General features: G+C 38.7%; 1 protein-coding gene across 6 annotated transcripts in view; it reads left to right on the top strand.

Annotated features, from left to right (window-relative positions):
* Window positions 1-27,464, top strand: part of LOC146674183 (uncharacterized) — a 49,279-nt gene that overhangs the window by 3,080 nt on the left and 18,735 nt on the right. For 4 of the 6 annotated variants that reach the window (XR_014909140.1, XM_085394569.1, XM_085394586.1 and 1 more), the window contains exons 2-22: window positions 2,215-4,304; window positions 8,991-9,052; window positions 9,766-9,804; window positions 9,932-10,198; window positions 10,650-10,933; window positions 11,343-11,560; window positions 11,846-11,980; window positions 14,416-14,514; window positions 14,676-14,737; window positions 14,827-17,099; window positions 17,467-17,658; window positions 17,761-17,795; window positions 18,192-18,323; window positions 18,524-18,652; window positions 19,413-19,451; window positions 19,571-19,699; window positions 19,805-19,931; window positions 20,665-20,835; window positions 20,932-20,963; window positions 21,499-21,663; window positions 21,801-21,935. Coding sequence is in view for 5 of the 6 variants with exons in the window: in XM_085394569.1 (XP_085250695.1) it covers window positions 2,583-4,304; window positions 8,991-9,052; window positions 9,766-9,804; window positions 9,932-10,198; window positions 10,650-10,933; window positions 11,343-11,560; window positions 11,846-11,980; window positions 14,416-14,514; window positions 14,676-14,737; window positions 14,827-17,099; window positions 17,467-17,658; window positions 17,761-17,795; window positions 18,192-18,323; window positions 18,524-18,652; window positions 19,413-19,451; window positions 19,571-19,699; window positions 19,805-19,931; window positions 20,665-20,835; window positions 20,932-20,963; window positions 21,499-21,663; window positions 21,801-21,935 (6,447 nt within the window). In the remaining variant the exon portion in view is untranslated. The remainder of the gene's footprint in view (window positions 1-2,214; window positions 4,305-8,990; window positions 9,053-9,765; window positions 9,805-9,931; window positions 10,199-10,649; window positions 10,934-11,342; window positions 11,561-11,845; window positions 11,981-14,415; window positions 14,515-14,675; window positions 14,738-14,826; window positions 17,100-17,466; window positions 17,659-17,760; window positions 17,796-18,191; window positions 18,324-18,523; window positions 18,653-19,412; window positions 19,452-19,570; window positions 19,700-19,804; window positions 19,932-20,664; window positions 20,836-20,931; window positions 20,964-21,498; window positions 21,664-21,800; window positions 21,936-27,464) is intronic. The other 2 variants (XM_085394577.1, XM_085394561.1) reach the window with 2 other exon arrangements.

Here is a 27,464-nt window from a genome sequence, read left to right as displayed (position 1 = left end):
ATTAGGGCTGCTCAATTAATTGAATTTTAATCTCGATTACGATCTAGGGTTTCAACGATCATTAAAAATGACTGAGCCGATTATTAGCCCCTCCCTCGTGCTTTACTCTCGCGCTGCTCCGTGTGGCAAACCGATCGCACCTCTCTGCATTTCGAACACATGTCACAACAATTAAGAGCAGCGGTCTCCAACCTTTTTTGCGCCACGGACCGGTTTATGCCCGACAATATTTTCATGGACCGGCCTTTAAGGTATAGCGGATAAATACAACAAAATAAAACTAGTACCGGTACCGAAAAAAAGGAAATTTATTTATAACACACGTGAAAAGACCAAGGAAAACCGAGTAAATGATTAAAAACGATAACAAAATAACGCTGAAAACCGGTTAAAAACCCTGAAAACTATACATTTCACACCTGAGCCTCAACTCTCGCGGCCCGGTACCAAACGACTCACGAACCGGTACCGGTCCGAGGCCCGGGGATTGGGGACCGCTGATTAAGCGGACCCGAGGGAAGCTCTGAAAGCTAAGCAGAAGTTATTTGGAGAGGAGAGTGACTGCTGTTGGTTGAAAAGAGAGGTAAAAAAAACTTCAGTGGTGTGGAAACGTTATGGGTTCACGGAGTCAGATGTGGATCAAGTAGACATAGTGTGTAAACTTTGCTACATTGTCGTAGCTGCACCACAGAGCAACACTGCAAAGTTCACTAAACATAGATGTTTACATTTTTCATTTACTTTTTATATTGCAAACATTTGCACTGTTATCAGTATTTGCACACTATTTTATATTATTTTTTTGACAGTCTTTAAAGTCATTATTCAATACATTGTTATTGTTAAATAAATATCGTCAAATAATCGAGATCTCAATTTCAGTGAAAATAATCGTGATTATCATTTTTGCCATAATCGAGCAGCCCTAACGTATATCTTTCATAGTAAAACAGTCAAGAATTTGGTGCCAAATATTTTGTCTATATTTGGGGTTTTCTGAAATGTGACCGTATACCTGCTTACATTTTAGTAGCAGTGAAAGTTTGAAAAATTCTGAACTTGTCAAGGCCAAGGTTATAATTGTGTCAGAAAGGTTTGGTTCACAGCACTCATTGGTAGAAGCTAATACACAGTAAAATGGGGAATTCCCAGGACATCACTGGAGATCTGAAGAGGATTATAGGAGTACACAAGTGAGAAATGTGTCTGAGCCCTTTCTAAACCATTGCAGATTCTGGCATCATCAGATGGAATGGAATAGAATAGATTCAATTATATAAGTCATTGGGAACTGTACATACTTTGTTAAGATTTGAAAAAGACCCGAAGGACACCATAAAAAGTTGGTTTGAAGAGTCAAAAACCACCAAAGCACAGCTCTGCCATGGATTGGGAGCTGACAGAAGATCATTGCTGAGCAAGTTTTACATCACCATTGACCGAGAGGCTGCGTCTGAAGAGAAAAACCACTGCAACAAAATCAATACTTTTAAAATCAGTTAATGTTGATAACCTACCAAAAGGACAAAGAAGACTTTGAGAGATTTTTTTTATGAACAAGCATTGAGCTGTTGCTGCCAGTGAAGCTGGTACATCGAATTAGAGTGGATATAATAATGAAAGAAACAGACTACTGAAGAATTCTTTAGCAACTCCCCAAACCATTGTGCAAAGTTTCGACAAAATCAGATATGTCAATAGGGCTAGTTTTGGAACAGGCTAGCTACTAAGCTTTTGGAATGGCCTTTTCAAAGTCCTGAGCTTCAGCTGATAACAAATTATGTGGACTATACTTGAAAGTCAGATTTTTGCCAGGGAAGAAATTATTTCAAACAAAGTGGTAAAATTTGCAAACAGAATGATACTACAAAAGCATAGGTGTTCTGAATGTATATGTAAGAAAACCTTATATGAATTCAATTTTGTGCACAGATAATTTTTTTTTTACTCTTAAAAATGTACGTTGCACAGTCATTCTGCCCCAAAAAAGCTCAGTTCAAATTATTCAGTGATTTATAATGATGTTCTCTAAAGTACAAATTGGTTTTTAAATTTTTGTAGTCAATCTGCTGGTGGTAAATGAGTTTGCCTGCATTTTTTTTTCTGTTTTCTGACCTTGTTTTCTCTTTTTATCTGACCTTTGATGTTTGTGCTTCCTGTTTATTTCTAGTAGTAAAGATCCTGATATTGTAATGATAAATTTATATTTGGCAGGAAGCAACAGAGTGAACAAATCCAGACAAGACCTTCCAGATGGATTTCACCCATCCAGGAAGCTGAAGCCCACACCAGTTCAAAAACTTTTTTTTTTTTAAATTTCTCAGTTTTGTAATTGCTATTGAAGATTTCCCTTCTCCCGCACCCAGGATCACCATCAAACCACATACTTGAAGTTCTCTAAAGGATCTCTCTACACACAAGACTTCGTGATTATGGTTGCCTGACTGAATGGTCACTTTGCATTTTGCACGAGCTCCACATTGACAATGACCTCCAGCATACCTACTTTGTAAAAAAACCAAAACAAAACACTCAAACACCCATTCCATTGACTGCTGTGGCCATCCTTGACTTTCTGAACCATGTCCCATCCCCTTCATAACCCCTATAATTTTGGGATAGAAAGTTCTGCGCAGTGTCGAAATGCGCTTAGCTCTTCTGGAGCATCCTCTGGAACTTCTGACACTACGTTGGGAACAATTCCTGCACTGCGTGCTTTTCCAGTGAGCTACACCCCCCCACAGAGTAGTTCTATTTTAGATGGAGGCATGAAGAGATCTACAGAAATGTATCTTGGTCAAGCCAGGACAGAGATGAGACAGCAGCCTGTTAACCAGGCCCCTTGCTTTACCAGCACTCAAGAAGACAAGTTTATTTCTTCAACTGCAACGGTTGCCTCCAGTCCAATGTGCTCAGCATCTCAAAGACACTCTGATTTTAAAAGTGGGCCTTGCTCCTTGGACTGGTCAACCTATAAGAAAGTCACTGAAAATGTTTCTTCTAGATTTTTTTCATCTACTTCACTGAGCTTCCAAGGCAGTGGTGAAAGAGAACAGGATATGCAGTCCATTCCAGGCTTAGGTGATTCTGACTATCGAATGCAAGAGAAACCTGTGCTCAATACTGATTCCAGTTACCCAAAGTACTCTTCACAAGAAGCTTCTAACATCCTTTTACGTTTTGGACTTGAAAAAGATGACTTGGAATATCTGATCTCCTACCCTGAAGACCAGATAACCCCTGGCAATCTGCCTTTTATCTTAAGGCAAATCCGCATGAAGAAGGCTGAGAATGTTAAACCTATTGTTCATTCAAAAGCCTGTCCTGAACCTCAACCCACCCCCAGCATGACCGTAATGGACAGGTTCAGAAGGGAAGGGATGCAACAGGGCGAATTGGCACAGATTATCAAACCAAGTAAAGTGATTGACTATGGACATACTAGCAAATACGCTGGAGGGTTTGGCAGTGATATAGGAAAGAGCAGTGAAAGTAGAGCTAACAGTAGTGAGAGTGGCAGTATGTTGCTCATGGACACTTGTGATGGTGACAATTGCAATAGAGAACCACTGCAAGAAGGTACGGCAGAGGTGAAAACCAGCACCTTGGTTTCTTCACATGACCACCGGGGTACTGTTTCCATTAATAGTTCAATGCAGAGCTATGAGCCTCCTCCAAGCAGGAATCTAACTCAACGATTGCTGACTCAGCCACACCAGGCATCTCAAGAAATCATCAGCTCTTTCTCTCTGCCAAAGAAAGACACAGACTTAAGACTTCTCAAATTCAAACCAGTTCCTTTGAAAGAACCAGAGCCAGATTGCCATTTGGCATTAAAAATCCAACCACCTCTCAGTCATATTGCACGTGGTGTGCATCCTGATCAACCTGGGCTTGTGCTCATCGGCAAGAAGGATAACAGCTGCACCAAGGATCAAAGTAAAAGTCAACAACAAGTGCCAAAGGTTGCTAAACCCATAAACAATCAGAAGATGCACCAAAGGCAGATGCAGCAGGAGCTAAAGAAACAGGCGGAGCAGCAGCAGGACCAGAAACAACCACCAGTGCAAATGGGACAATGCCAGTCTGCAAAACCAGCTACTCCTCTAGCACCTCAGATAATTCCTAAACCAGTGAACTTCGTTTATATGCCGCTGCCACTTTCCAGCACGCAGTGTCGTGCAGACAGGGAGCTATCAAAGGTTCTGCCAGCGTTGGCCATGATGCAAGACTATGCTGCAGCCACACCACAAACCTTTCCACATACCTGTTCTCTGTGTTTGCAAAAATGTACTGGTATGAAGGTGAGTGGAAGACCGTACTCTCTTCTGTCTCCATTTAGAACATTACGGGTATTTATTTCTGTCTATCATTTTGGTTAATTTTAAAAAGAACCAAAAAACCAACATTAATTTGTGAAACAACCTCCTTGCTTCCAAACTTTACGACTGCTTTTTTAAATGTAAATTTCTGTAGCATATTCTTCTGATCTGTTATTTAAGTCTTTCCACCTTGGACAAATACAAGACTTATGAAGTAAATGATTTCTGTCATATTTCAGTCTAGAAGAAAATGACTGGGTGTGCATCAGTCTGCTCATATAGCTTACTAGAGCTGCCTCTTGAAAAAACTGGAACATTTTATAATGGTTCTCAAACAACATCTTTATTCATATATGTTGACATGTCAAAACAGGTCACTTAGGGCACAAGGGAGATTGCCAGATGTTGTATTTATGGGGAAAATAGTTAAGATTGGATTATCCGAGCTGCGTTAGTCTCTGAAAGTAATTCATAGTTACCCTTTTTCTAATTTAATTTAACAATAATGGCAAATTGGAAGTTTCTGCCCAACAAAAAGAAAACTATAAGTGAAGATGAAGAGTCTGCAAATCTGAGGAACATGAGCATCAGAAAGATGACTTTTCCCCCTAATTCATATTTAGTTTACAGCCATCCACTTAAGAACAGTTACTGTCTTAAGAAGAGTAGCAGTCATCTTGCAGTGACAGTCATTGGTTGAGATTGTGAAGCAAAATTAAGATGTTCTATAGTATGCTGCAAAAGTCTTGAGCCCCTTGCATTTCCTTTCCAAGGATCCAGAGATGCAATTGTTATTGCAAATGGTATTGAGCAATAGTTCTCCAGGCTTTATGAAGGACTTTCAAAGATTGTCTTTGGACATTGGCTGCTTTTTCACTCATTTCACTCCAGTTCTTGTACCAAACAATTTTCAGAGGAATGTTTTTTGTTTGTTTGTTAAACCAGTTAACACTGATCTATGAATGATTCAACCAATAAAAAAAAAATCCAGCAAGCCCACAGGTTGAACCACTAGTGTGTCTACACAAAACCGATAACTAGGCAACTAATTCTTTTTAAATTGTAATTTTACGCACTTTGTCAGCTTGTTGCAGAAATACATTTTTAGTTAAATACATGTAAATTGCCAAAGATAACACTTTCTGACCACTGCAGAACGTGTAGTGGTTTTGCGCCAAAAAGATGATTCCAAAAGAGCCATTAGCCAAAACCTTAGCATGTGTCCTTAAAATATTTTGAGGAAGCTGGACAAGTGCAAGAAAAGAGAAGTGACAGTATTGGAAAAACTATTTAAAGCAGATAAACAGTACCTGAAAGTCATGTCCTTCAGAGACAGGAAAAAAAAAAAGACCTGCAACATGCATGTGGCCCTTCAGTTGAACAATCTCCTGTTCACTGAAGCCTCATCATGGTCTCAGTGGAAGGGTGGCTGTCAAGAACCTTTTTTAATAACATCTGGTGGTCAGAGGGCCAGGTGGCGCCAGTGTCCAGCAGCCTCTCCTCTGTCAGTGCGCCCCGGGGTGGGTGTGGCTACAATGTAGCTTGCCATCAACAGTGTGTCAATGTGTGTGTGACTGGGTGGATGACTGAATGTAGTGTAAAGCGCTTTGGGGTCCTTAGGGACTAATTAAAGCGCTATACAAATGCAGGCCATTTAACAATTTACCATTCCAAATATTGGTATCCAGATGTTATTTAAAAACTCTTGTCTTGCCCTCATAAAGTTTATTTCTATCCGATTGTTCAGTCTGACGTCACTAGCCGTGTCTGGGTCTAAACTCCGCTGCAGGTCCATATATCAAACGATCACTATGGCATTACTAAGAGTTGAAAAACTGTCTAAAGTCTTTCATCTTTAATAAAATGATCAGCGTTCTGCTCTACCAGGTGTAACAATTGAGTGTAACATAGAGCTGGGCGATAGAACGATAACGATATGTATCGCGATATAACTTTTACTCGATAGAGAAATTAAGCTATCGCGATAGACCTCGCCGCTCTTGTCCTCTTAAAAAAAAAAAAAAAAAAAAAAGGTCAGCCAATCCAAATTAAGTAGCGCAGAGCCGAACCAATCACAGCCGCAGCGTCACGTCGCGTGACTTGTTACGTACAGCACAAGTGCCAAGCCGCACGTGTTTGTTTGGGAAGCAGCCAGCGGGTAATGGAGCCAGCGCGTAATGGAGGAAATGAGTGTGCCGACTAGAAAAATCAACAGAGTGTGACCGAAGAGAAAACAGATGATGGTTCCAATGCCGGAGAGATTGTCGAACGGAAGAGCCATATAAGTTCCGTAGTGTGAAGGTATTTTGGCTATTTCAAGTCTGACAAAAACAGAGTAGCGTGCACTGTAAATTGTGCTGAAAGCAAGTCTGGAAATACAATAAACTGGTGCATGCGTCACACTGTGCGCCACGTTATTGTTTCGGTGAAATGAATTTCTACAATACTGTTACTGTTCTACTCTCTGCAGTGTTTAAATGCTTACATATACACACACAGTTACTGTCCGTCCACACATACGACTCGGTTCTGCTTCTATGCCCCAGCTTTGTTTACTTTTTCCCACCGAGGCTTCTAGACTTCTGATTGGCCAACATTTCTGCACGGTTAGGAATCTAGCGCCACCTGCTGCTTTGGCATGTTCATAGCAGCATTTTCCTTCATTTCTGCTTTTATGTGTGGACGGGATTATTTTTTAAAACGAAAACGGAAAATCTCCGTTTTCAAAAATACCCGTGTACGTGTGGACGTAGCCTCAGTCTCTGACTGGAAGCGCTAATTCGTCATTCGGCTTTTGTCAAACTAAAGTAACTGTTAAAACTGTTTGAAAAGCTCAGCTATACAACAAGGAGAGATTGAGAATTTCCTTTTAGTTCTCAGTTTATTTGATATTGACAAAAGTTAGTCAGTTTTGTCTGTTCTTCTGTAAAACAAACTAAGATTTATTTTTAGAATTAATACTTTGTTTCTAAGTGGAATTGACAATTTAGTCTGTTTCATTTGTTCTATTTTGAAACTTAAACGCTTTAGCGGCTGCCTTTTGTGTAGTTTGCAATATTTGCCTTTATTTATCTGAAAAAGTCTCATGTTCCTTAAGTACATCTACCCTGTTGAACTTATTATGGGAAATAAATATTTAAATAAAAACAAGCTGCTGATTATTTCACATTTTACTTGTGAGCAACGGCACATTTAAATCTTACAAATATAGTTATTTGGCTTATATCGTGATAGATATCGTTATTGCCTGAAATGAAAAAAACATATCGTGATATGAAAAAATCTCATATCGCCCAGCTCTAGTTTAACATCCAGGCATCCATGAAAACGGAATTTATGACATTTAACGGAGTTAGAAGTTAGCAGGGAGTTAGCTCGCTAGCTTCTATCTAAATACAATATAGCATGTCCTGACTGCGGGGTTTTGGAAACAAATTAAAACGTACAGCTCTGTTATCACTTCCAGCATAAATGAAGACAGAAAACTAAACAGCAGTGACGTTTGTAGGGTTACTGAAGTTTGGCTAGCTGGTATATAATGATGTGCTACGTGACCGCTAGCGACACAGCTATGTTAGCATAATATAAACAAGCTAACTTTTTTCCACTCGATAAAAGTTAACGTGAGTGTTCTCGGTGGTCAGGAACAAATGTAATCGCATGGCAGGATGCTGTAAAAGGACCAAACTTCAGCCAGGAGAACAACTGAGACAATCCATCCACAATACGAGGTTAGTCATTCATATACTGCTGCATGGGCTGGGCTGTAGTTACATCCTAAGGTTTTAAAAACTGAGCTTAAATAAATGATTACTGGTAATAAAAGCAGAGGGAGGTCAACAGGGATCACTGACTGTTTTAGGAGCTTTTTGAGATAAAATAGAAGAAAATACAAAACATTAAACATGTTAACAACACAAAAGCCATATTAAACGCAGACTACTTTAGACCCGGAAGTAGGATTCGTCGCGTCATCACTGAACAACCGGATATTGCTTGCAGACTTTCAGTGAGTCCTTGTAGTTACTTCCTGTTTTAGTATAAATAAACAAGGGGTTCAAGACTTTGGCATACTACTGTGCTATAAAATGAAAACCCCCAATGCGAGACCTTTAGAAAAAGGGGGATGGGTCTTCTTCTTTGACTGCCCAAATACCAATTACAGGTGGGGGTTTTTTTTTGTTTTTGTTTTTGTTTTTTGTTTTCCATCTCCATCCAGACCTGACCTCTGCTGAAATGACATCAAACCTCAGGACTCATTTTTATTGACACATTCACACATAGGACAGAAGAGACCTATGTTGCAGAATCAAGAGTCCTGCAAGACTTTTTACATTTCTGTATTTTTTTTGTTTTGTTACTAAATCCATGACTGTGGTCTTCCATGCCATCCTATTTGGTGTTGTTTATAAATATGCTAAATTATTCAATCTTTAAGGATTTTGTCTTTATAGATTTATCATACTTGTATGTACATTTATTGCTTTCCACTATGGCTTATGAACAGTCAGCTGATGTCCAAACTTTGAAAGAAGTCTAAAGGCTGCTGTGAATGCTAAGTACATTGGTTGTCAGATGGTTAGAAAAAACGTCACCCGAGCGGTTGTGGTTAATAATACTTTTGCTATGACAATGAGGCCCATCTAAAATGTTTGTTCTGACTACTAGGAATGGCTCCTTCACCAGAATACCAGCTTTCACCTTGACAACTGCAAACTTCTTCGGAAACGGTCAGTCTTTTCTTCTTTTAACTTTTTCTTTAACTGGGGATGTCTGAACACGTTTTGGCCTAACGTTTCAGTGGATTACCGAACAGAATGAGTGGTTGTAACGTTATAAAGTCTTTCGTAGCATTGTTCCTGATGCTTTGGAGTTAGTAGTTTAGATGGGTAGTATATCCTCTATAGCAGTGGTCCCCAACCTTTTTTGCGCCACAGACCGGTTTTTGCCCGACAATATTTTTCACGGACCGGCCTTTAAGGTGTCGCGGATAAATACAACAAAATAAAACAAGTACCAGTATCGAAAAAAAAAGAAGATTTATTCATAACACACCTGAAAAGACCCAGGAAAACAGAGTTAACGATAAAAACGACAACAAAATAACGCAAAAAACCCTGAAAATCATACATTTCACATCTGAGCCTCAACTCTCGTGGCCCGGGGGTTGGGGACTGCTGCTCTATAGCTTGTTGAAGAGGTAATCAAAATCAGTTTTAAAAATTGTAAGGTGAGCTACTTTTCTCAAGCAACATTGTTAATAGGGTTGATCTGCCAGGGTTAATTGATCCCTCGAGAAATCATGCTTTTAAGATTGATTAGTAGTTGCAGAAATCTACATTTTTAAAACATTTGCTGTTTTAATAGATTTTTGATTTCCCTTATATTGTTTTATTTATTTATTTATTTATTTATTTATTTATTTATTTATTTATTTTGACAGATATCCACAGTGGGATGGTAAAGTACTGACGTACCAAAGGTAAAAGTCTTTGTCTTTTGGGAAATTAAAAGTACAGCAGCTTTGCAGGGTTTTGTTTGTTTGTTTTTTTACAGTTATTTATAGTTTCTTTTTCTTTTTTTTTTTAAACCTCTGTTGCTCTTATTAGTGCTTCAAATACAGGAAAGAAGTCCTCGTCCTCCACCTCTGGCAAAACTTCCCAGCATCGTCATCAGAAAACCAGGCGTGAGAGTCATTCCCGTTCTCGCTCACACAGCCCACGTCGCCGCCTTGGTTTGGATGGCAGAAGGCCTAAACATGGAAGCTATTTATGCTCTCGCTCAAAGAGCCCTCACCACCACTACAGCTCTGGGGAGAGAAGAGAGAAACTCAGTAGTGGATCACAAACGCCAAACAGCTCCAGACGTGCTCGCAGGTCCGATTTAAAAAAAATAAAATAAATAAATAAATAAAAGATTTCCATTCCAGTGAATTGTATCATGGCATCAGTGTTAGGTTTGATCTTTTTATCCTTACTGGATTTGTAATAGAAATTTTTCTTTGAGGTATTTCATTGGCAGTTTTGAAAATGTCCTTATTGAAAGGATCGAAAAGGGTCAAGAGGAGCAAAAAGGCATGTTGGACACAGTTCATGCCACAAATGTTCCACCCAAACCTAAAGCTTCAGAAAATAAGCCTGATGAGACCTTCAAGACTCCCAAAAGTGATACAAATGTTCAAGAATCTGCAGTTATGCCGGAAGACAGAGCAAGAAATGCGTCTGCTTCTGAAATGAAGCAGCAGACAGAATTAGCCAAAGCTGAGACAAAAGAGGCCAGTCATACTGAACCACTTTTTGAAAAAAATGTTTGATTCTTACTTTCTAGGTCCCGGTCTCGTTCCTTCTCCCCACGGAAGGACTATCTTGCCTCCTTGCATTATCAATCACATTCAAGGAGCCGTGAAAGACGATCCTCACCGAAAAGGAGAGTTGGGAAACAGTTACTACAAAAGAGGAGTGATGAAAGACGATTGCTGACAAGGAGACAAGATGATAAGCGTTTGCCACTGAGCAGAAGTCATAAGAGCTCATCATCAGAAAAGAGGCCTCAACAAAAGAAGTTGGACAGCAGTACAAAAAGACTTGCTAAACAGCTGCTGGAAACCACAGGTTTGGCAGTGTGCACATACATATAACTTAAAATATACTCATAATTAATACATTTCTCCCACTTCCAAATGTATGTTTTCATTGTCAAACATGATCAAATTCATACTCCACAGCATTTTCACTATACTGCTGTGGAGTATAGTGAAAATGTTCTGTATGTATGTATGTGTGTCTGTGTGTCTGTCTGTCTGTCTATGTGATCCATAGCGACTAAGTAAAGCGCTATACAAATACAGGCCATTTACCATTTAACTTTAAAAAATAAATAAAATAACTACTGAAATTACAGAAATTTCACCTATCTCTGTTTTTTTTTTTTTATAAAACACTCCAACTGACAGGATAACCTTCTCTGTTTAGACATATGAACCACCAAAGTGTGACTCTTTTTCCATCTTTGTCCTTCTAGGTCTCCACTCTTTGTCAAAAAAGTCTGACCTGGAGGCCATAGCTGAAACAATCGCTCCTGTCATACTGGCTGAGCTAGCCAAGATGAAGTCACCATTATCATTATCATCCTCTGCTTCTACATCCTCCTCCTCCTCAAAGAAGGCGAAGACCACCAAGTCATCTGAAAGTAAACCTGGACTTCATAAGAGTGAAGCAAGTACCTCTTCAAAGCCTAAGGTTGGTGTGTTTGCCAACAGTTAAGGAGTGCTAAGTAATATAGTTCCTTCTTTCATCCTCAACTTTTGGGTCTAAGGCACTGAGAAAATGTTTTGATCTGTGATAAAGGGAAAAGAAAGAAACAATTAAAAGAAAAGTTTTCCTTATGACTAACAGGACTCGTCGACAGACAAGGATGTGTTTGTCTACACCAAACAAATTATAAACGGAACTAGTTTCAATCATTCACAGTCAAGTCTATAGTTAGTTACTGATTTTTATTTTTTTTTTTGTCTGTTTGCACAGGCTAGTAAATCTTTTACTTCAACAATGGTCAAATTACATGGGATTGTCGAAACTTTTTCTCATGAAGACGTGGTTGCTGCTGTGGAACATTTTGGAAAAACAGAGTCCATTGTACTGTACAGGTCCAAGCTAGAGGTATGTATAGTGGGAGTAATCAGCTGATATGTTTTTGCTATAAAGGTATGTGGTACATGGAGTCATGTGAAAAAGGAAGTACACCCTTTGTCATTTCTAAGGTTTCTAAGGAAGTGTGAGCATATGGACTATTTAGGTGTGTGTTAACACAATGCCAAGGAGGAAAGACATAAGCAATGATCTTAGATAGTCAGTTATTATTATCAGTCAATCTGTATTTTTAGGCTATTTATACCACTATTTGTAGTCCACCATTCTAAAGTTAGAAAGATTCTTCACAAGTGGAAAATATTCAAAGGCAATCTTCTCAGGAGTGGACGTTCTAGTAAATTCACCCCACAGTTAGACCGTGCAATAGTAAAAGTCCAGACCTCAACCTGACTGAAATGCTTTAATTGGACCTTATGAAGGTGGTACATATGCCCTTGACCTCAATGTATGGGCTCAAATTGTGGTCATAAATATTGTGTACTTGTAAATCAGGATTTGTATGTGTAAAAAGAATTTGTGTGTGTAACAAAGATTTGTGTGTGTGTGTGTGTGTGTGTGTGTGTGTGTGTGTGTGTGTGTGTGTAACAAAGATTTGTGTGTGTGTGTGTGTGTGTGTGTGTAACAAAGGTGTGTGTGTGTGTGTGTGTGTGTGTGTGTGTGTGTAACAAAGGTGTGTGTGTGTGTGTGTGTGTGTGTGTGTGTGTGTGTGTGTGTGTAACAAAGATTTGTGTGTGTGTGTGTGTGTGTGTGTGTGTAACAAAGATTTGTGTATGGACTTAGGCAAAAAACTACGTGAGAAAGTCTGCACTCAAGTTTCAAGTTACAAGTGCGGATTTTGACCCTATTTTTCTTCCTTTGATCTGATTGGCCAATGTCATGTCAATCACAAATTTAACTATCCAATCAGAGAACAGATGGGTTTGGCTGTTTGAGGGGTGCTTTTTTGAACTGCAGGTCCTTGAACGGAATAAATGCCCTTTTACATGCCAGCCCAGGTTTTCCTTCATCACCAGGAAAACAGTCTGTGGTGGTCTGAGTTTTGTGATTTTTGTGTCACAGGTTTACATGCTTAATACAGGGATCTCCTGAACCTTTTCAACAGCGCTGCGAACCTCCGGCGGGGGGGGGCAGTGTTGTGAAAATGATAGTCTTCACTAGTGGGGATAATTACAAAGCTGTCCTTCGTTATGAATGAGCATACATGTTTTTATTGAACATTTGAAGAACCAGCAAAAAAAAAACTCTTGAAAAGAAAAAAAATTAGAGATAGAAACGACAAGGAGCAGGTGCATCTAGTACAGGTAGAGCTGCTGCAACAACCCACAGAGCCCAGCAGCCAGTGCAACAAATTCTGGATCCCTGGCTTTTAGTTAGCAGTTAGCATTAGCAGCACATGCTGCGTCCGATGTGAAAGGACCTTTATGCTGCGCACTGTGACTCACAGCAATGGTCCCGGGTCAGCCCTGACGTTGTGTTAAACTAATCCTAAAGTAATAATGGTATTTCTAACCACTGATATACCACAACTTTATCCTTTCAGCTGCTGAAAGTTAGGGGACCTAGCTTCTACCAGATATTTATATAGAGATCTTCCAGCTTCAAACTATTACCCTTCAAGGACGTGCAGTTCAAAAAAGCACCCCTTCGACAGCCAAACCCATCTGTTCTCAGATTGGATAGTTAAATTTGTGATTGACATGACATTGGCCAATCAGATCAAAGGAAGAAAAATAGGGTCAAAATCCGTACTTGTAACTTGAAACTTGAGTGCAGACTTTCTCACGTAGTTTTTTGGCTAAGTCCACACACAAATCTTTTTTACACACACACACAAATTCTTTTAACACACAAATCTTTTTTACGCGCACACAAATTCTTTTTACACATACAAATCCTGATTTACAAGTACAAAATATTTATGACCATAATTTGAGCCCATATCAACCTGCTCTTTCTCTTTTACATGACTGAAAGTTTTACAATAACCTAACATAACTCTGAGTTACATAAACATGTATAGAAGTGCCCTTGTTCTGTTTTTGGTTATTGCTTTGCTGTTTGGTTGGGGATTATCCAAGCAGCAAAACATGCTTTTCATCCCAAAAAATCTCTTTTTATGAGCAATATTTGACAGTTCAGGCTTGTGTAAAAAAACATGCCATTACATGATTTGAAGTGCTGTTTTAGAAGAGAAGATTTAAAAAAACAAAACAAAAAAACAACCTATACCTAATTAAAATTTAGTTTAGTTGATTGCTGTTATGTCTGCTTGTTTTTGAACCACTGTTTTGTGCTGGTCTTGGTACTGAATGTGAATGTGGTCTCTGGCTAATTTGCCCCACATGGTAAATCTGACCTTTAGTTTGTGAATATAGTGGGGACATAGTCTAGATGGTTGAAATAATCACAATGATTTCACTTTGTGTGTTTATTTGCACATGTAGGCAAAAGTGAATTTCATGAAAGAAGAGGATGCTCAAAAACTGAAAAAGTTAAAGAGCATCGACATAAAAGGAATACCAGTCACTGTTGTCAGAGAACAGGTATTGTACCTTTTCTGAGTTGTTTTTTAATTATGGTCAAACTGTCAAAACTTGGAATGTATTGCTGTAGCATCATTATACTGTATTTCTTTTACTAATTTTATTATGTAATTTAATATATTATACTTTTTCATGTTTATTCAAACTAAATCTGTTTACAGAATACTATTACAAAGAAGCCTCTTCCAACCTTTTCCAAAAAACAACAGAAGCTTCCACCGAAGTAAGATATGCTTGACATTCAGACCTTCATCTCGATTGAGATTCTCTTTGTTCCTGTCATTTGCACTTATTAAAATCTTTTCTTCACAGAAAAATCGTCAAGTCAACTAAATCTGCTTCAACTGGAAATTCTTTTAAAAAGCCGTTGTCTTTGTCATCTGGAGACAAAAAAAATACAACAGGCAAACTTGTTACTAAAGCAAAAGTCTTGGTTTCCAAAGCAAAAAGTGTCTCAACAAAACCGATTTCCAAAACCTTAAAGCAAGGCAAAGTAGCTGCAAAAGGAGCTGTAAATGTTGTTCAAGAGAAGAAAGATGCTTCAAATCTTAAAGGTTGTAATGATTCCAAAAGTTCAGGAAAGCAGCAGGGTGATGCCGTCTCAAAACAAAGACCTGCCCTCAAAAGATCTGAAAGCAATGCTAAAAGCTCTGTAGTTGCATCTAAAGATACAGTCAAGGTGGTCCAATTGTCAAAAAAGACTGTGCATCCAATTAAAGGAACTGCAATTGTCACTCGTGCAAAGGTCTTAGTTGCCCAAGCACAAACGGCCTCAACTATCGACAAACCTCAAAGTCAATTACAACAATTGGCTGCAACAGGAACTTCAACAACATTAAATGTGGAAGAAATTACTGTAAAGGGCACTAATGTTCAATCTAAAACGTCAGAAGATAAGCCTGGTGTAGAGACTTTAAAGCCACCAGAAATGGAAATGAAGTTTCAGCAGCCAACAGTGGTGAGTGAGGAGACAACCAAGGTACTTGAAACAAGAAATGCAACAGCTTCTGAAACAAAGAACCAGGCTGATGAAAAAGTTAATCAGAAGGAAAAAGAGGTCAAACACACTCAACTATTAGAGTCTGTGAATACAAAAGTCGTAGAGCCCATGGAAATTGAAAGTTTTTCCGGTAGCAAATGCTTACGAGAACCAGAGTCCTCTGAAATAGGACAAACACCACTACAGACTTTAGGGAGCTCAGCTCAAGCTGCTTTGGATACAAAGCAGACACCTGAAAGGATCGAAAAGGGTCAAGAGGAGCAAAAAGGCATGTTGGACACAGTTCATGCCACAAATGTTCCACCCAAACCTAAAGCTTCAGAAAATAAGCCTGATGAGACCTTCAAGACTCCCAAAAGTGATATAAATGTTCAAGAATCTGCAGTTATGCCGGAAGACAGAGCAAGAAATGCGTCTGCTTCTGAAATGAAGCAGCAGACAGAATTAGCCAAAGCTGAGACAAAAGAGGCCAGCCATACTGAACCACTTGATTCTGGGAATAAAAAAGTGACACAGCCCACAGAACATTTTACTGACAGAACAACTGAACTAACTGAATCCAATAAGGATCAGACACCAACCAGCACAACTCAGATTACACTTGATGTATCTCCAACAAAATATCCGATTCATACACCTCATAGAACACAGACTACCATAAAAAAAACAGAATCCTACAAGAATTCAGAGGTTCAAGAATCTGGAATAGTTCACGAAAAGAAAACCAAGATTCCTGAGACAAAAAATGTATCAGTTTCTGAAACACAGCAGCAGGCAAAATTGTTGAAAGTTGAGACAAAAGAGCCCAAACACACTGAGGATTGCTTTGAGGATACAAAGGTTCAAGATCCTGGATCTGCCAAAAATGATGTGGACGAGGCAATGGAAGTCGAACATTTTGCTGAGAAAAAGGCCTTACTAGCCAAATCGAGTGAGGGTCAGACACCAGCCAGTACAACCAAGACCACACCAACAATTGATCACCCTCAGAGACTGCAGACCAGAGCTGAGACAAAAGAGGCCAAACACAGTGAATCACTAGAATCTGGAAAAACAAAAGAGACAGAGTCCATGGAAGTTGAAAGCTCTACTGATACGACACAGACCATTGTCAAAAACACAGAAACTTTGGAGATTCAAAAATCTGCAACAGTGCTTGAAAACACAACCAAGGTTCTTGAAACAAGAAATCTCGCAGCTTCTGAAACAAAGCACCCAGTAGAATCTACCAGTGTTGATGTAGATGCAAAAGATACCAAACGTGCTGAATCACTGGAGATTGGAGCATGTAAAAAGGCCCTAGCAACCAAATTCAAGGAGAATCAACCTTCAATTGATACAGCTGACACCATACTAGATGCATCTCTACCCAAACCTTCGACCCCATTAAAGACACCACTAAAGACACCACAGACAACTATAAAAATGCCATCCTCATCACAGATCCGACAGAGTGTGATGCCAGATCCAGAGTCCACAACTGCACTAGGACAAAAAATCCTGCAAATGTCAGGAAGTTCAACTGAAGCTGCCCTGGAGGCAAAGCAGACGGTTCAGAGTGTGAACACAGTCGCACAGCAAAAAGGTATGTTTGATACCATTAAGCTTGTGAAACTGAAACTCTATATTTTAGGAATAAGTAAGGTAACAGTTAGGCACCATTATTAGCATTATTAGTTGTGACTTTAGTATTGCATGGAATATGTAGGACAGTGTTGTTGGAGACACAAAATACAGGTTGTGTCTTTGTTACTGATAATGAAAAAACATACACTCATGTTGAAAAATAGTTTTCACAGGACTCAATGCATTTCTATGAACACATTCCTACTGAGTTTGCTGCCATTTCTTTAGTTTATGTCTGCCTGTGGACATGTTCATGAGGTTTGCTTCTAAAATTCTTTTTCAAAATACTGCAATCTATCTGAATAAAACTTCTCCTCCTTTTTAAGATCTTTTGATTGCTGTGACAAGTCAAAAGGACCTGTCAAAAACTGTCAGCAATGTTTTAGCAGTGTCGACTGCAGTAGCTGCATCTTCCAAAACTGAGCCAACAGCTGCAACAGCAGGCAAGCAACAGCAAAGTTTTAGCAACCTGACTTTTGGGGAGAAGATGGAAAAGCTCATGGATAGAAATCGCCTGAGTAAGTAATGACAGAAGCCTGTATGTGGGTCATTATTTGGGGGGTTTTTTGGATCAAAACTCCCATTTATTTAACTGTTTTTATGTTCACTCTACCTCGCAGATTGTTTCAAAAATAATAAAACATTGCCGTCAAAGGTAAGTTTTTTTTTTTCTTCTTTTTCTTAAAGGTGTGAATAACCTATCTCTCAGTTTTAGTTGTAGCGAAAAGAATAATAAAAATCTAGTAAAATATCCTTTATCAATGTTTAGCAAAAGTAATAGTGTTATCTGTATGTCTTTAAAAATTACAAATGTTTTTCCACTTTGGTAAAGATAATTTGGAAATTTAGTCAACAAACGTGACAACAAAACGTGTTTTTTTGTTGTTGTTGTTTTTCAGAAATGGTGCTTTTGGCATTTCACATTTCTTTTTACAAGATAGTCATCATGCTTTTGTCTCCTGTGTTGCATTCTGCTTAATAGTTTGGGTAAGTTCACTTTCCTGAATCTTAACTTCTAATTTCTCCTTTTCCCCTCCTGTTTAAAATGAAGGTGATGTTGATCACAAACCTGCCAGAATATGAAAATAGCTGCTACACAGAGGCGGACGTTGCCAATCAGCTCACCCTATTTGAATTTGGATATCTAGAAGATGACATCTATGTTATTCCTCAAATGCGTATGGTAGGTACCAAGTTATAAATCTGCATTACTCAGTGATCCCACAGGTATATTTCTAGGTCTCTCTTTGGTTTCTTTATGTGAGGTCAGCCTACATTTTCTTGTATTTGTGTACACCAACACAGTACACAAATACACACAAGTACAGTATACAGTGCACAGTGAATAATTGGAATAATAACAAATGTGACTTTTCCTTCTAGGCTTTTGCCATTGCACCAAGTCTGATGAAGGCAAAAAAGCTTTTTCAAGCGTCAAAAGAGAAGAGTATTATTCTCAATGGGTCCACACTTTGTTTGGATTTTTTAATCCACTCCTTTCCAATGAATCCGGTACGTACTAATACAAAAATACTGTATATTGTGGCATGTTTGGAAAAAATTGCCATGCTTCTAGTGCACAATCTTGTTGATTTGGAGTTGTGGTTGCTCGTTTTCCTTTTGTTTGCTTTGTTCATTTGTCTCTTTTAATTCTATTTTTTTTTTTTTATATACTTTTTCAACATGTTCAAAATAAAGATTCAATCAATCAATCAATCAATCAATCAATCAATCCCTGTAGATTAGTAAATAAGGCACTGAAAGGATGGTAATTAACTAAATAACTTTAAAATATTGTTTAAAGTAGGTTTTTTATCAATTGAATTTTTAGATTATTTAAATGTAATAGAGCATGTAAATACCATACTAAGGCCTTAAAATTTTCTTTTTTAAAAATATTTTATGTTGCCTCAAACTTCAAAGCTTCTTGGTTAACATTAGCAAAAAGCTTTTATCTATCTTGATTTCCTTGCTACAAGTTTTTAACTTGAAAATATCAAACTGTCTGTTCTTTGAATAATTATTATGATTTATTGATGATGCAACTAGATAAATTAATCTTTCGCTGCCTTTTGCTGTGCTGCGCCACAAATTGCTAAATTTGTATCAAGGAAAAAAGAAAACCCTCCAGACTGAAGTGCCTTATAAATACCACCTTACATACAATAAATGTTTGAAATGATACTACCCAAAATTAAATAAGAGAGTAAGAAATGTCTTGCCGTAGAGCGTAGTGCCTTTAACGCTGTGTTCTCTTACATTCATGTTTCAGCTTGGGTTTTATAGCACCCTGATGAATCTGGTGAATTATGTAAGTAACTTTTTTTTCTCCCCTGAATTATACATAGATTTGTAAATATAACATATCAAATGAACAAACAAAAATAAACTCTTTGTATTTGTTTGAACGTTTGCTGGCTCTTCTTAAAGCAGCAGACAACTGATGATGGATCAACAGTAATCTACATCAAGAATATCTCACCAAGTGAGACCAATGATCTCAGGGAAGCTTTGGAAAAAATCGGTTCTGTCAAAAACTACCTGCCTCTCCTCAACAAGGTTAAAAACACACCTGTTCATACATTTGATTACGAGGATTTAAACAAAAAAGACATTGTTGTCTTATCTTCTCTTATCTTTCATGTTTATGCATGTCTGTTCTAGGTGTTTATTGAATTTGAGTCCATTTACGATGCTGATCGACTCGGAGTTTGGTACAGCCTCCTGAAACAGGGCTTTGCCCATAATGTCTACAGGATTAAGATACCAAGAAATGAATCCACAGCAAGACGTAAGTCTTTGTTTTTGGATAAAATAAAGCAGATGAGATGTAGATGTATGGGGAGTTACATAATAGGTAGCTAAAAATATCCTTAAGGGTAACTGGTAACCCTTATGCTGGGCATACACTGAGGGATTTTTGGCCCATTTAGAGTCGATTTTTCCGTCGTGCAACAGTTTTGGGGATCGGCCCGATTTTTACCTTAATCGTATGTCATGCATTGTGTAGTATACATGGGGTAACGAGAAGCGACCTCGACCAGCTCCCGAGCATCAATCTTTTGGTCATAAGAAAATCAAACCTGTTTGAAATCCTGTCGGCCGTCGTGAGGGTGTCAACGCAGCCTCTCACACTGTGCACACGCAAACACAGAAATGAAGATGAAAAGAGCAGCACGGCAGTGTAGCGTGTGATCTGGACACAAGCGATGGAGGGACAACTTGTAGAACTTTGGCAAGCTCATCTGAGCCTTTATGTGGCCTCACAAAATTATCACGACCACACCAACCGTGTGCCATACATGCATACAACAGAATTAACCTTGACTTAAAATTCTGTTGCCTGCTACATTGAAAACAAAAACAAACTGCCTCAGCAGCTAGTCACTATTTTTTTTTTTATATGTTAAATAGCTTAAAATAATTGGAATGATATGATGGTAAATAGGAAATGTCAAAATCAAAGCATTTAATAAATTAAAATAAAGCTCTCTCTTTTTTTTTTTTTCGTTTTGTTTGTGCAGCACCTAGACTGGCAGCGAAAGCTTTGCCGGACAGCAAGGTTGTCACTGAAGGGGCAACAATCCCAACAGCAAATTTTGGCGTTCCTCAGGGAAGCATTTCACCATTTTGGGTTACAATGAAAACGTATCCCTTTTTGTTCCCTACCACATCTCCTTGGTTTGTCATCCCAGGTGAGAAAAACAAATTAAACTAGAACTTAACTCCAGATTCAAAATGTAGGAAATAAGTGGCTCTTACATGTGACTCTGTTTATTTTTGACTTATAGATTTTGTGACGGTCCAGCTGACAAAAAAACAGGTAAGCACTTTTTTTTAAATTTTTTTTTTTTTTATATAAATTCTCCAATCTGGTCAAGTAACAAGAAAATTGTAATTTTAATTACTTGTGATAAGATATTGTTTACCAACTAGATATAACATTTGGCTAAGAAAGTGGTTTGAAAATTGTTTGCATAACCACCCTTGGAATTTTGGAGAAACTGGCTGAATCTTAATCTGCAAATGCTTCTCTTTGAACCAACTTTTGTCATTTTCTTCTTAATTGCTAAAGAAATAATGTTGTAATGCTTTTGAGTCAATCGTCCAATCACCCCTGATCTCCAGTTCTAAGCTCCATGCTCCTCATTTTGATATGAATATATATGAAATCTGCATTTTTATCCCATGTTCATTACATTCTGAAAATCTGTGCTTAATTATGTAAAATGTCATGAACTGTTTTCAGTATCAAATAGCATAAAGTAGTTAATGACTTTATCAAAGGAAGCACAATGTGCAGGTGTTGCCTCTGCTTTTTTTTCCCCCCCTCTTTGAATTAACTTTGTGTCCTATAGAAAAACCGTCCTCCAGGCTCTGTTTTCCCCCACATTATGCTGACCGGTTTGCCAGAAGGGAACTACCGACACGAGGATGTCGCCAAGCTGGTGTGGCACCATTTCCCTGTTCATAATCTTCATACTCTGTACTACAAGATCATCGTTTTATCACTGCAGAGGAGGGTGAGGAATAGATGCTGAAGACTGACACAAGCACAGACATTTTAATATTCCTCATTTGTTTTTGTTTTTTTAAATCAAACAAAGCTTTATTGAAAACTTTTATTTTTATCTGAGGCTTTTTCTATCCTAACCTACAGGCCTTCGTGTACTTCAGTGACTGGAATGCCTGTACCAGTTTTGTTCAACTGCACAGGAAAAATCCTATTTCTGTCGGAGGTCAGATACTCAATATCCACTTCGTGTTACAGGACATGCATCCTGGATCCACTGAGGTATGGAAAGCTCCGTCCAAAACTTTGATGTGTTATTCGGTCTGTTATTTTGCTGAACTATGATCAAATCATAGGGAAGATGGTTGGATGATAGTTGGAGACTGGCACAACCAAAACCATTGCGACTTTGTACAATGAACTTGCAGTCTTGTTGCCTTTGATGTAGTTTATTCAAAGGTGGGGACCAGGGCTGTGGCCACGCGCAGTCAGTTACCATCTTTGGCGTATCAAGACTGCGACAAAAAAAACAAACTATAAGGCAGAGTCAGTGAATCATTTTGTGAATTAATGGGTTTAAGTTAGCAATTACATGCAGTCTGTTCATGATAATACACTGATTAACTGTTACGTAGTATAAACATACAAATTCACCTCAATTTCTTAACTTTAGAGTCCAGCTAGAATCTGAAATAAATTTTTATCTTGTTCCTGCAGGATTTCAATTTAACTACAAAATAACATACATGCTTGATAACTTTGCCTTTATATGGGACTATAACCTGAATGCAACCAGTTGACAACCATCTCCAAAAGTTGATTCTGTTCATCTGGACGTAGCGTTTTCAGTGGGAGAAACGTTTCGTCACTCATCCAAGTGACTTCTTCAGTCTCAGCTGACTGCAGGTTTCCCCAATCTTATAAACAGTACATTTGCATAATGACTGAAACCAGCCCACTGATATGGAACGCCAGGACTGCCATAATGAATTAATTAAATACACCATTAAATAATTAATTAAATGTGGCAATAATTAATTAAAATTGGAATTAATTAATTAAATAAATAGTTATGACACATGTAATTAATTAATTATTGACACATTTAATTAATTATTGACACATTTAATTAATTATTGACACATTTAATTAATTATTTATGTATTTCACATTTTAATTAATTATTGACACATTTAATTAATTATTTAATGATATATTTATTTATTTCATTTTGGCAGTCCTGGCGCCTGGCTCTCATCATGAAATAATTTTATCTGTCAGCCTCACCCATCAAACTCAGGGGGCGGGGTTAACGCTGATCGAGTCAAAACCATTGCTTTGGCCTGGTGGCCATTGTTTCTAGCACACAACAACCTGCAAGTGGAAGCTAACAGAACTGAACTTTGAAAAACCCTGTTTGTGTGTTACCAAATACCGTTTTAATATTTTTTTTAGCCAAGAATGTAGTGGTTTAATCTTCATGTGTCTGGTCGGTTTGTCAAGATACAGCCTCTTTGCAAAAGTGCTTCGATGATTTCGGAGATGTCTGCCCAGTCTCACGGCAAAGCGTGGGATAGACCCGCTCGCCTCGCAAGCAATCCCACCGACAAAGCGCAGGCCCCGGTACACAGCTGTAGTAACCCCCGCTGACTTCTTTTACTGAGGTTATATTTATCGATGTTTTATTTCCTGATGTTCTTATGTGTCCTACGTGTTTCAGTCGCCAATTCTGAATTATAACTAACATTAAAAACATGTTTAAGGAGGAGAGAGAGCAAATAAATCTGTTTAACATCTGATCTTTGGGTTTTTGTTCAGTAATCAGCGTGACCTGTGTATAAACGCGTAAAAGAGATAACGTTGGTGTTTCCGTCATGTAGTAACTGCTGGCTTTAGCTGCACAAAGGTTGTTCGACACTATGAAACACATACAGACTTCATGATGTTCGGCTAATATTTTTATAGTGAATATTAATCATGAGGGTAAACGGCCCTGTACACCACGCAGCGAGGTCAGCATATCCACGATATCCTCAGCTCCATGAGTTAACACAAAGTTTCCCAGCTGACTATCTAACTTCCAACTATTCCAGAGACGTGAAAATATACAGCATAAAGAAAAGTGTAAGAGACTCAGCAGCAGATTAGAATAACAGTTATACATTTAATAAATCACCAAATGAATCCAAGAAACGAGCAAACCTGTTCCGACAATTTGAGTTTGTATTCCCTCAGCTGCAGACTCGCTGCTGTTTAAATGTTTGAAAAGGAAGATTAGATATAAACAAACGTCAAACATAGACTCAGTCTGCCTTCACATTTGATATGAGGCCAGCACGTATAGTGGCTGTGTCCTGTTTTAAGATCATACATGTAAAATTGTTGTCTGACCTCCGTCGATCCAGCCGCTCAGTCCGTGGTTACCATGGTTACTGCATAAGCAGCTATAATGTTAACAGCTGGCACTGAGGAAACCTACCGGCAGCATGAGTGTTTATGTTTTTCATTGCAAAAGAACTGTCTGAATGGTTAACTGAAGTTAACTTGGATAAATTATAGTTAAGGAGTATCACAGATAACGCCTACGTGAGCTGTGCGACTGTTCACCACTACACTGAAATCAGCAGGCTATTACTGAAATACACGTGCTATATCATAAACTATGATATAAATAGGGAGGTCCTATTAACATGTTTAGTTTTAAAGGACACCTTCCTGCCTTTAGTCTCATTCATGAGCAGTATTAGTTTTCTTCTAACATCCAGAAGTCTGCACGATGTGTTTCATAGTTTGTAACAAGCCTTTGACAGGTAAACATAACATGACCGAAAAAGCAAAAAAAAAAAAAGAGAGAGAGAGAGAGTGTTGACATAAGAAGAGAAAATGCTCTCAATTATGGAGACAGGCAAATGGTTCATTTATGTTTGATGCGTGTTTATTCCTCCCTAAATATCGTCGGTGAAGTTCGCCATGCACGTCAGATTTTCCTGCGCATTTTTATACGTCTGCCAACAGAGAGAGAGAAAAAATCACATTCTAACAGACAGCTGGTGCTTAGAATACAGTTGAAGAACTATTAAAAAACAGATGATATAATATTTCTGTCCAGGTTGCAGACTTCATGTTGAACATGCTGTTGCAAACCCTGCTCCTCTCGGTGGAAATGCGCCTTCTCTTTCCTCTTTGTATAAAAACATTTTAAAAGTCAGTTTAATCTCAAAATTCACTGTTAAATCCAAAACACACCAGATAAAGAAAAGCGAATAGTTCAGTCTAACACATGTGCCAGTGAACCATTAAACGTCTGTGAAACTATGCAGTTGTGAAACGTAACTTTAACCTCAGCCAAACCGATTTGCTCAGTTGTAAATAAAACAGCGAAGTAAACGTGACCCGACAGACAGAACCTGAGTGAATGAAGTCCAGCGTTTAACCACTGAGAGCTAAAACTCAGCTGAGGTTTCAAAGCTGTGTGCCGGTGATTGGACATCAGCCGCTGATGACGCTGGTTCGCCTATAAAGTGCTCTGTAAGGAAACAAACTCCAGCAGCTCTGCGCTCGGGGAAAACACTATATTTACTTATCTTGTGCAGAAAAATGCGCTGACATTGCTTTATATCGAGCACCGGCTGCCCAGTTAAACTGTGACTATCACCAGGTAACGTAGGCGTGTTTCTTGAATTAGCAGCAGGTGTTAAACAGCTGACAGATGAGGAGGAGGATGCATGCAGGTAAACTGAGGGTCTGTTGAGCTGATCGCAGGCTTCGTGAGAAAAATGTCAGCTCGTTCTTTATGTTACAGAAGCACAGAGACACAAGACCAGGCGGAAAGAGACGATCGTTCGGTGAAAATGAGAATCTGCGAATGCAACATGTGGAACACGGAGAGTGGAATATGTAAACAAACCGGTTAACGTAACCCCCTGGGTGCACTCTGCATGCTAATTGTTAGCAGAGCTAGTGAAATCTCTGAAAACATCTGAGCACTTTTGCAAACATGTTCTATGTTGACAACCTGACCAGACATACGGCGCGACATTCGCGGCTAAAACACTGTTAAAAGTGTAGCTGGTGACAGAAAAACGGGGTATTTTAAAACTACACCACCACCATTGCTGCCTGTGATTTGATCTGCATTCTGGGATACCTGGCTGCCCCAAGTCTACACAAGCAATCGATTATCTAGGATCGACCTGTTTTGACTTACTTTGCACGGCAACCAATCAAATGTTAGAGAAGCTGCATGGGCAGCGTTAACCCCGCCCCCTGAGTTTGATGGGTGAGGCTGACAGATAAAATTATTTCAAGATGAGAGCCAGGCGCCAGGACTGCCAAAATGAAATAAATAAATATATCATTAAATAATTAAATGTGTCAATAATAAATTAAAATGTGAAATACATAAATAATGAATTAAATGTGTCAATAATTAATTAATTACATGTGTCATAACTATTTATTTAATTAATTCCAATTTTAATTAATTATTGTCACATTTAATTAATCATTTAATGGTGTATTTAATTAATTCATTATGGCAGTCCTGGCGTTCCATACACTGAAGGAACAATGGTTCCTTCATCATTATTATGCAAATTCTCATGACCATTGATCAACAACCACTGATCAAAGCCCACTGATCAATGGCCATGAGTACCATTCACAGAGAGTTGGGGAGTAGCTGCAATCACAGCATTGTAAGATGGCGAAAGATGTACCCTTAGGCCCCCTCCTCGATTCAGAGATGGTCTTTCCCTTTTCACGTAAATGGCCTCCTTGACTCCGCGCTCAAACCAGCGTTCCTCCCTGTCCAGGATGTGTACATCCTCGTCATTGAAAGAGTGTCCACTGGCCTATAGGTGTAAATAAACTGCAGATGACACCAGACAGAAGAGGTAGCTCTTCTGTGTGGTGTCATCCGCTTTGCCAGAGGTTGTATGGTTTCCCCGATTTATAAATCCTGGCACTCCTCCTGGCACTTGACAGCGTACACTATGTTACTCTGTTTGTGTCGGGGGACCTGATCCTTGGGGTGGACCAAGGATTAATTAGGTGTCATTGGGACGCTACAACACAGAGCGAACACCATCCCCACAGACAAAGCAGCCAGGAAAGCAGAAGAACATCACATTAAGAAGGCCCTGCGTAAATGTGGTTATCCTATCTGGACTTTTGTCAAAGCTCGGAAGCTCCAGCCAATCCAGGAGAGAAGGACAACCGCTGCCTAAGCGAAAACCTTTAGTTGATCTGGTGTGTGTCAGGAGTATCGGAACAGTTGAGACACTTTTTTTTTTTCTTGATACCGTGTTTCTGTGGCTTTTAAACCCCAAAACACACTGTGCCAAACATTGCTCCACCCAAAGGGGACTCTGGAACAATCTCCCAGTTGATGTCCTTACGTCTGAGTCTATTCAATTGTTTAAATCGCACCTAAAACCCACTTGTTCAATTTGGCGTTTGACGCAAATTAGTTTGACTTTCATCCGGTGCATTTACTCGTTATGCTCTGCCCCGAATTTTACCCACATTGCGGTACTATTGTGAAGCTGTTTGATGTTATGTTTTGATTTATGACTTAAAAAATACCTAAAAATGTAATGCAATGTACCTTACAGCACCTTGAGGCAGCTGTTGTGATTTGGCACTATATAAATAAAATTTAATTATACCTTTGGGATAGGGACGTGTTTTACAATTTTGGTTGGATAATTTTTCAAAATGTTTGATATAGTTACATAATTTATACATTTTCTAAAACTGTATGCTGTTTACTGCATACAGTTTATGAGTTGGATAATTGAATTTACAGAA

This window comes from Rhamphochromis longiceps, linkage group LG3 (genome assembly GCF_057381845.1).
Source record: "Rhamphochromis longiceps isolate RC_006_pf linkage group LG3, R_longiceps_female_GT1.1, whole genome shotgun sequence".
NCBI lineage: Eukaryota > Metazoa > Chordata > Actinopteri > Cichliformes > Cichlidae > Rhamphochromis > Rhamphochromis longiceps.
Note: the sequence above shows the minus strand (reverse complement) of the source record. Positions and strands in the feature narration are given on the sequence as shown.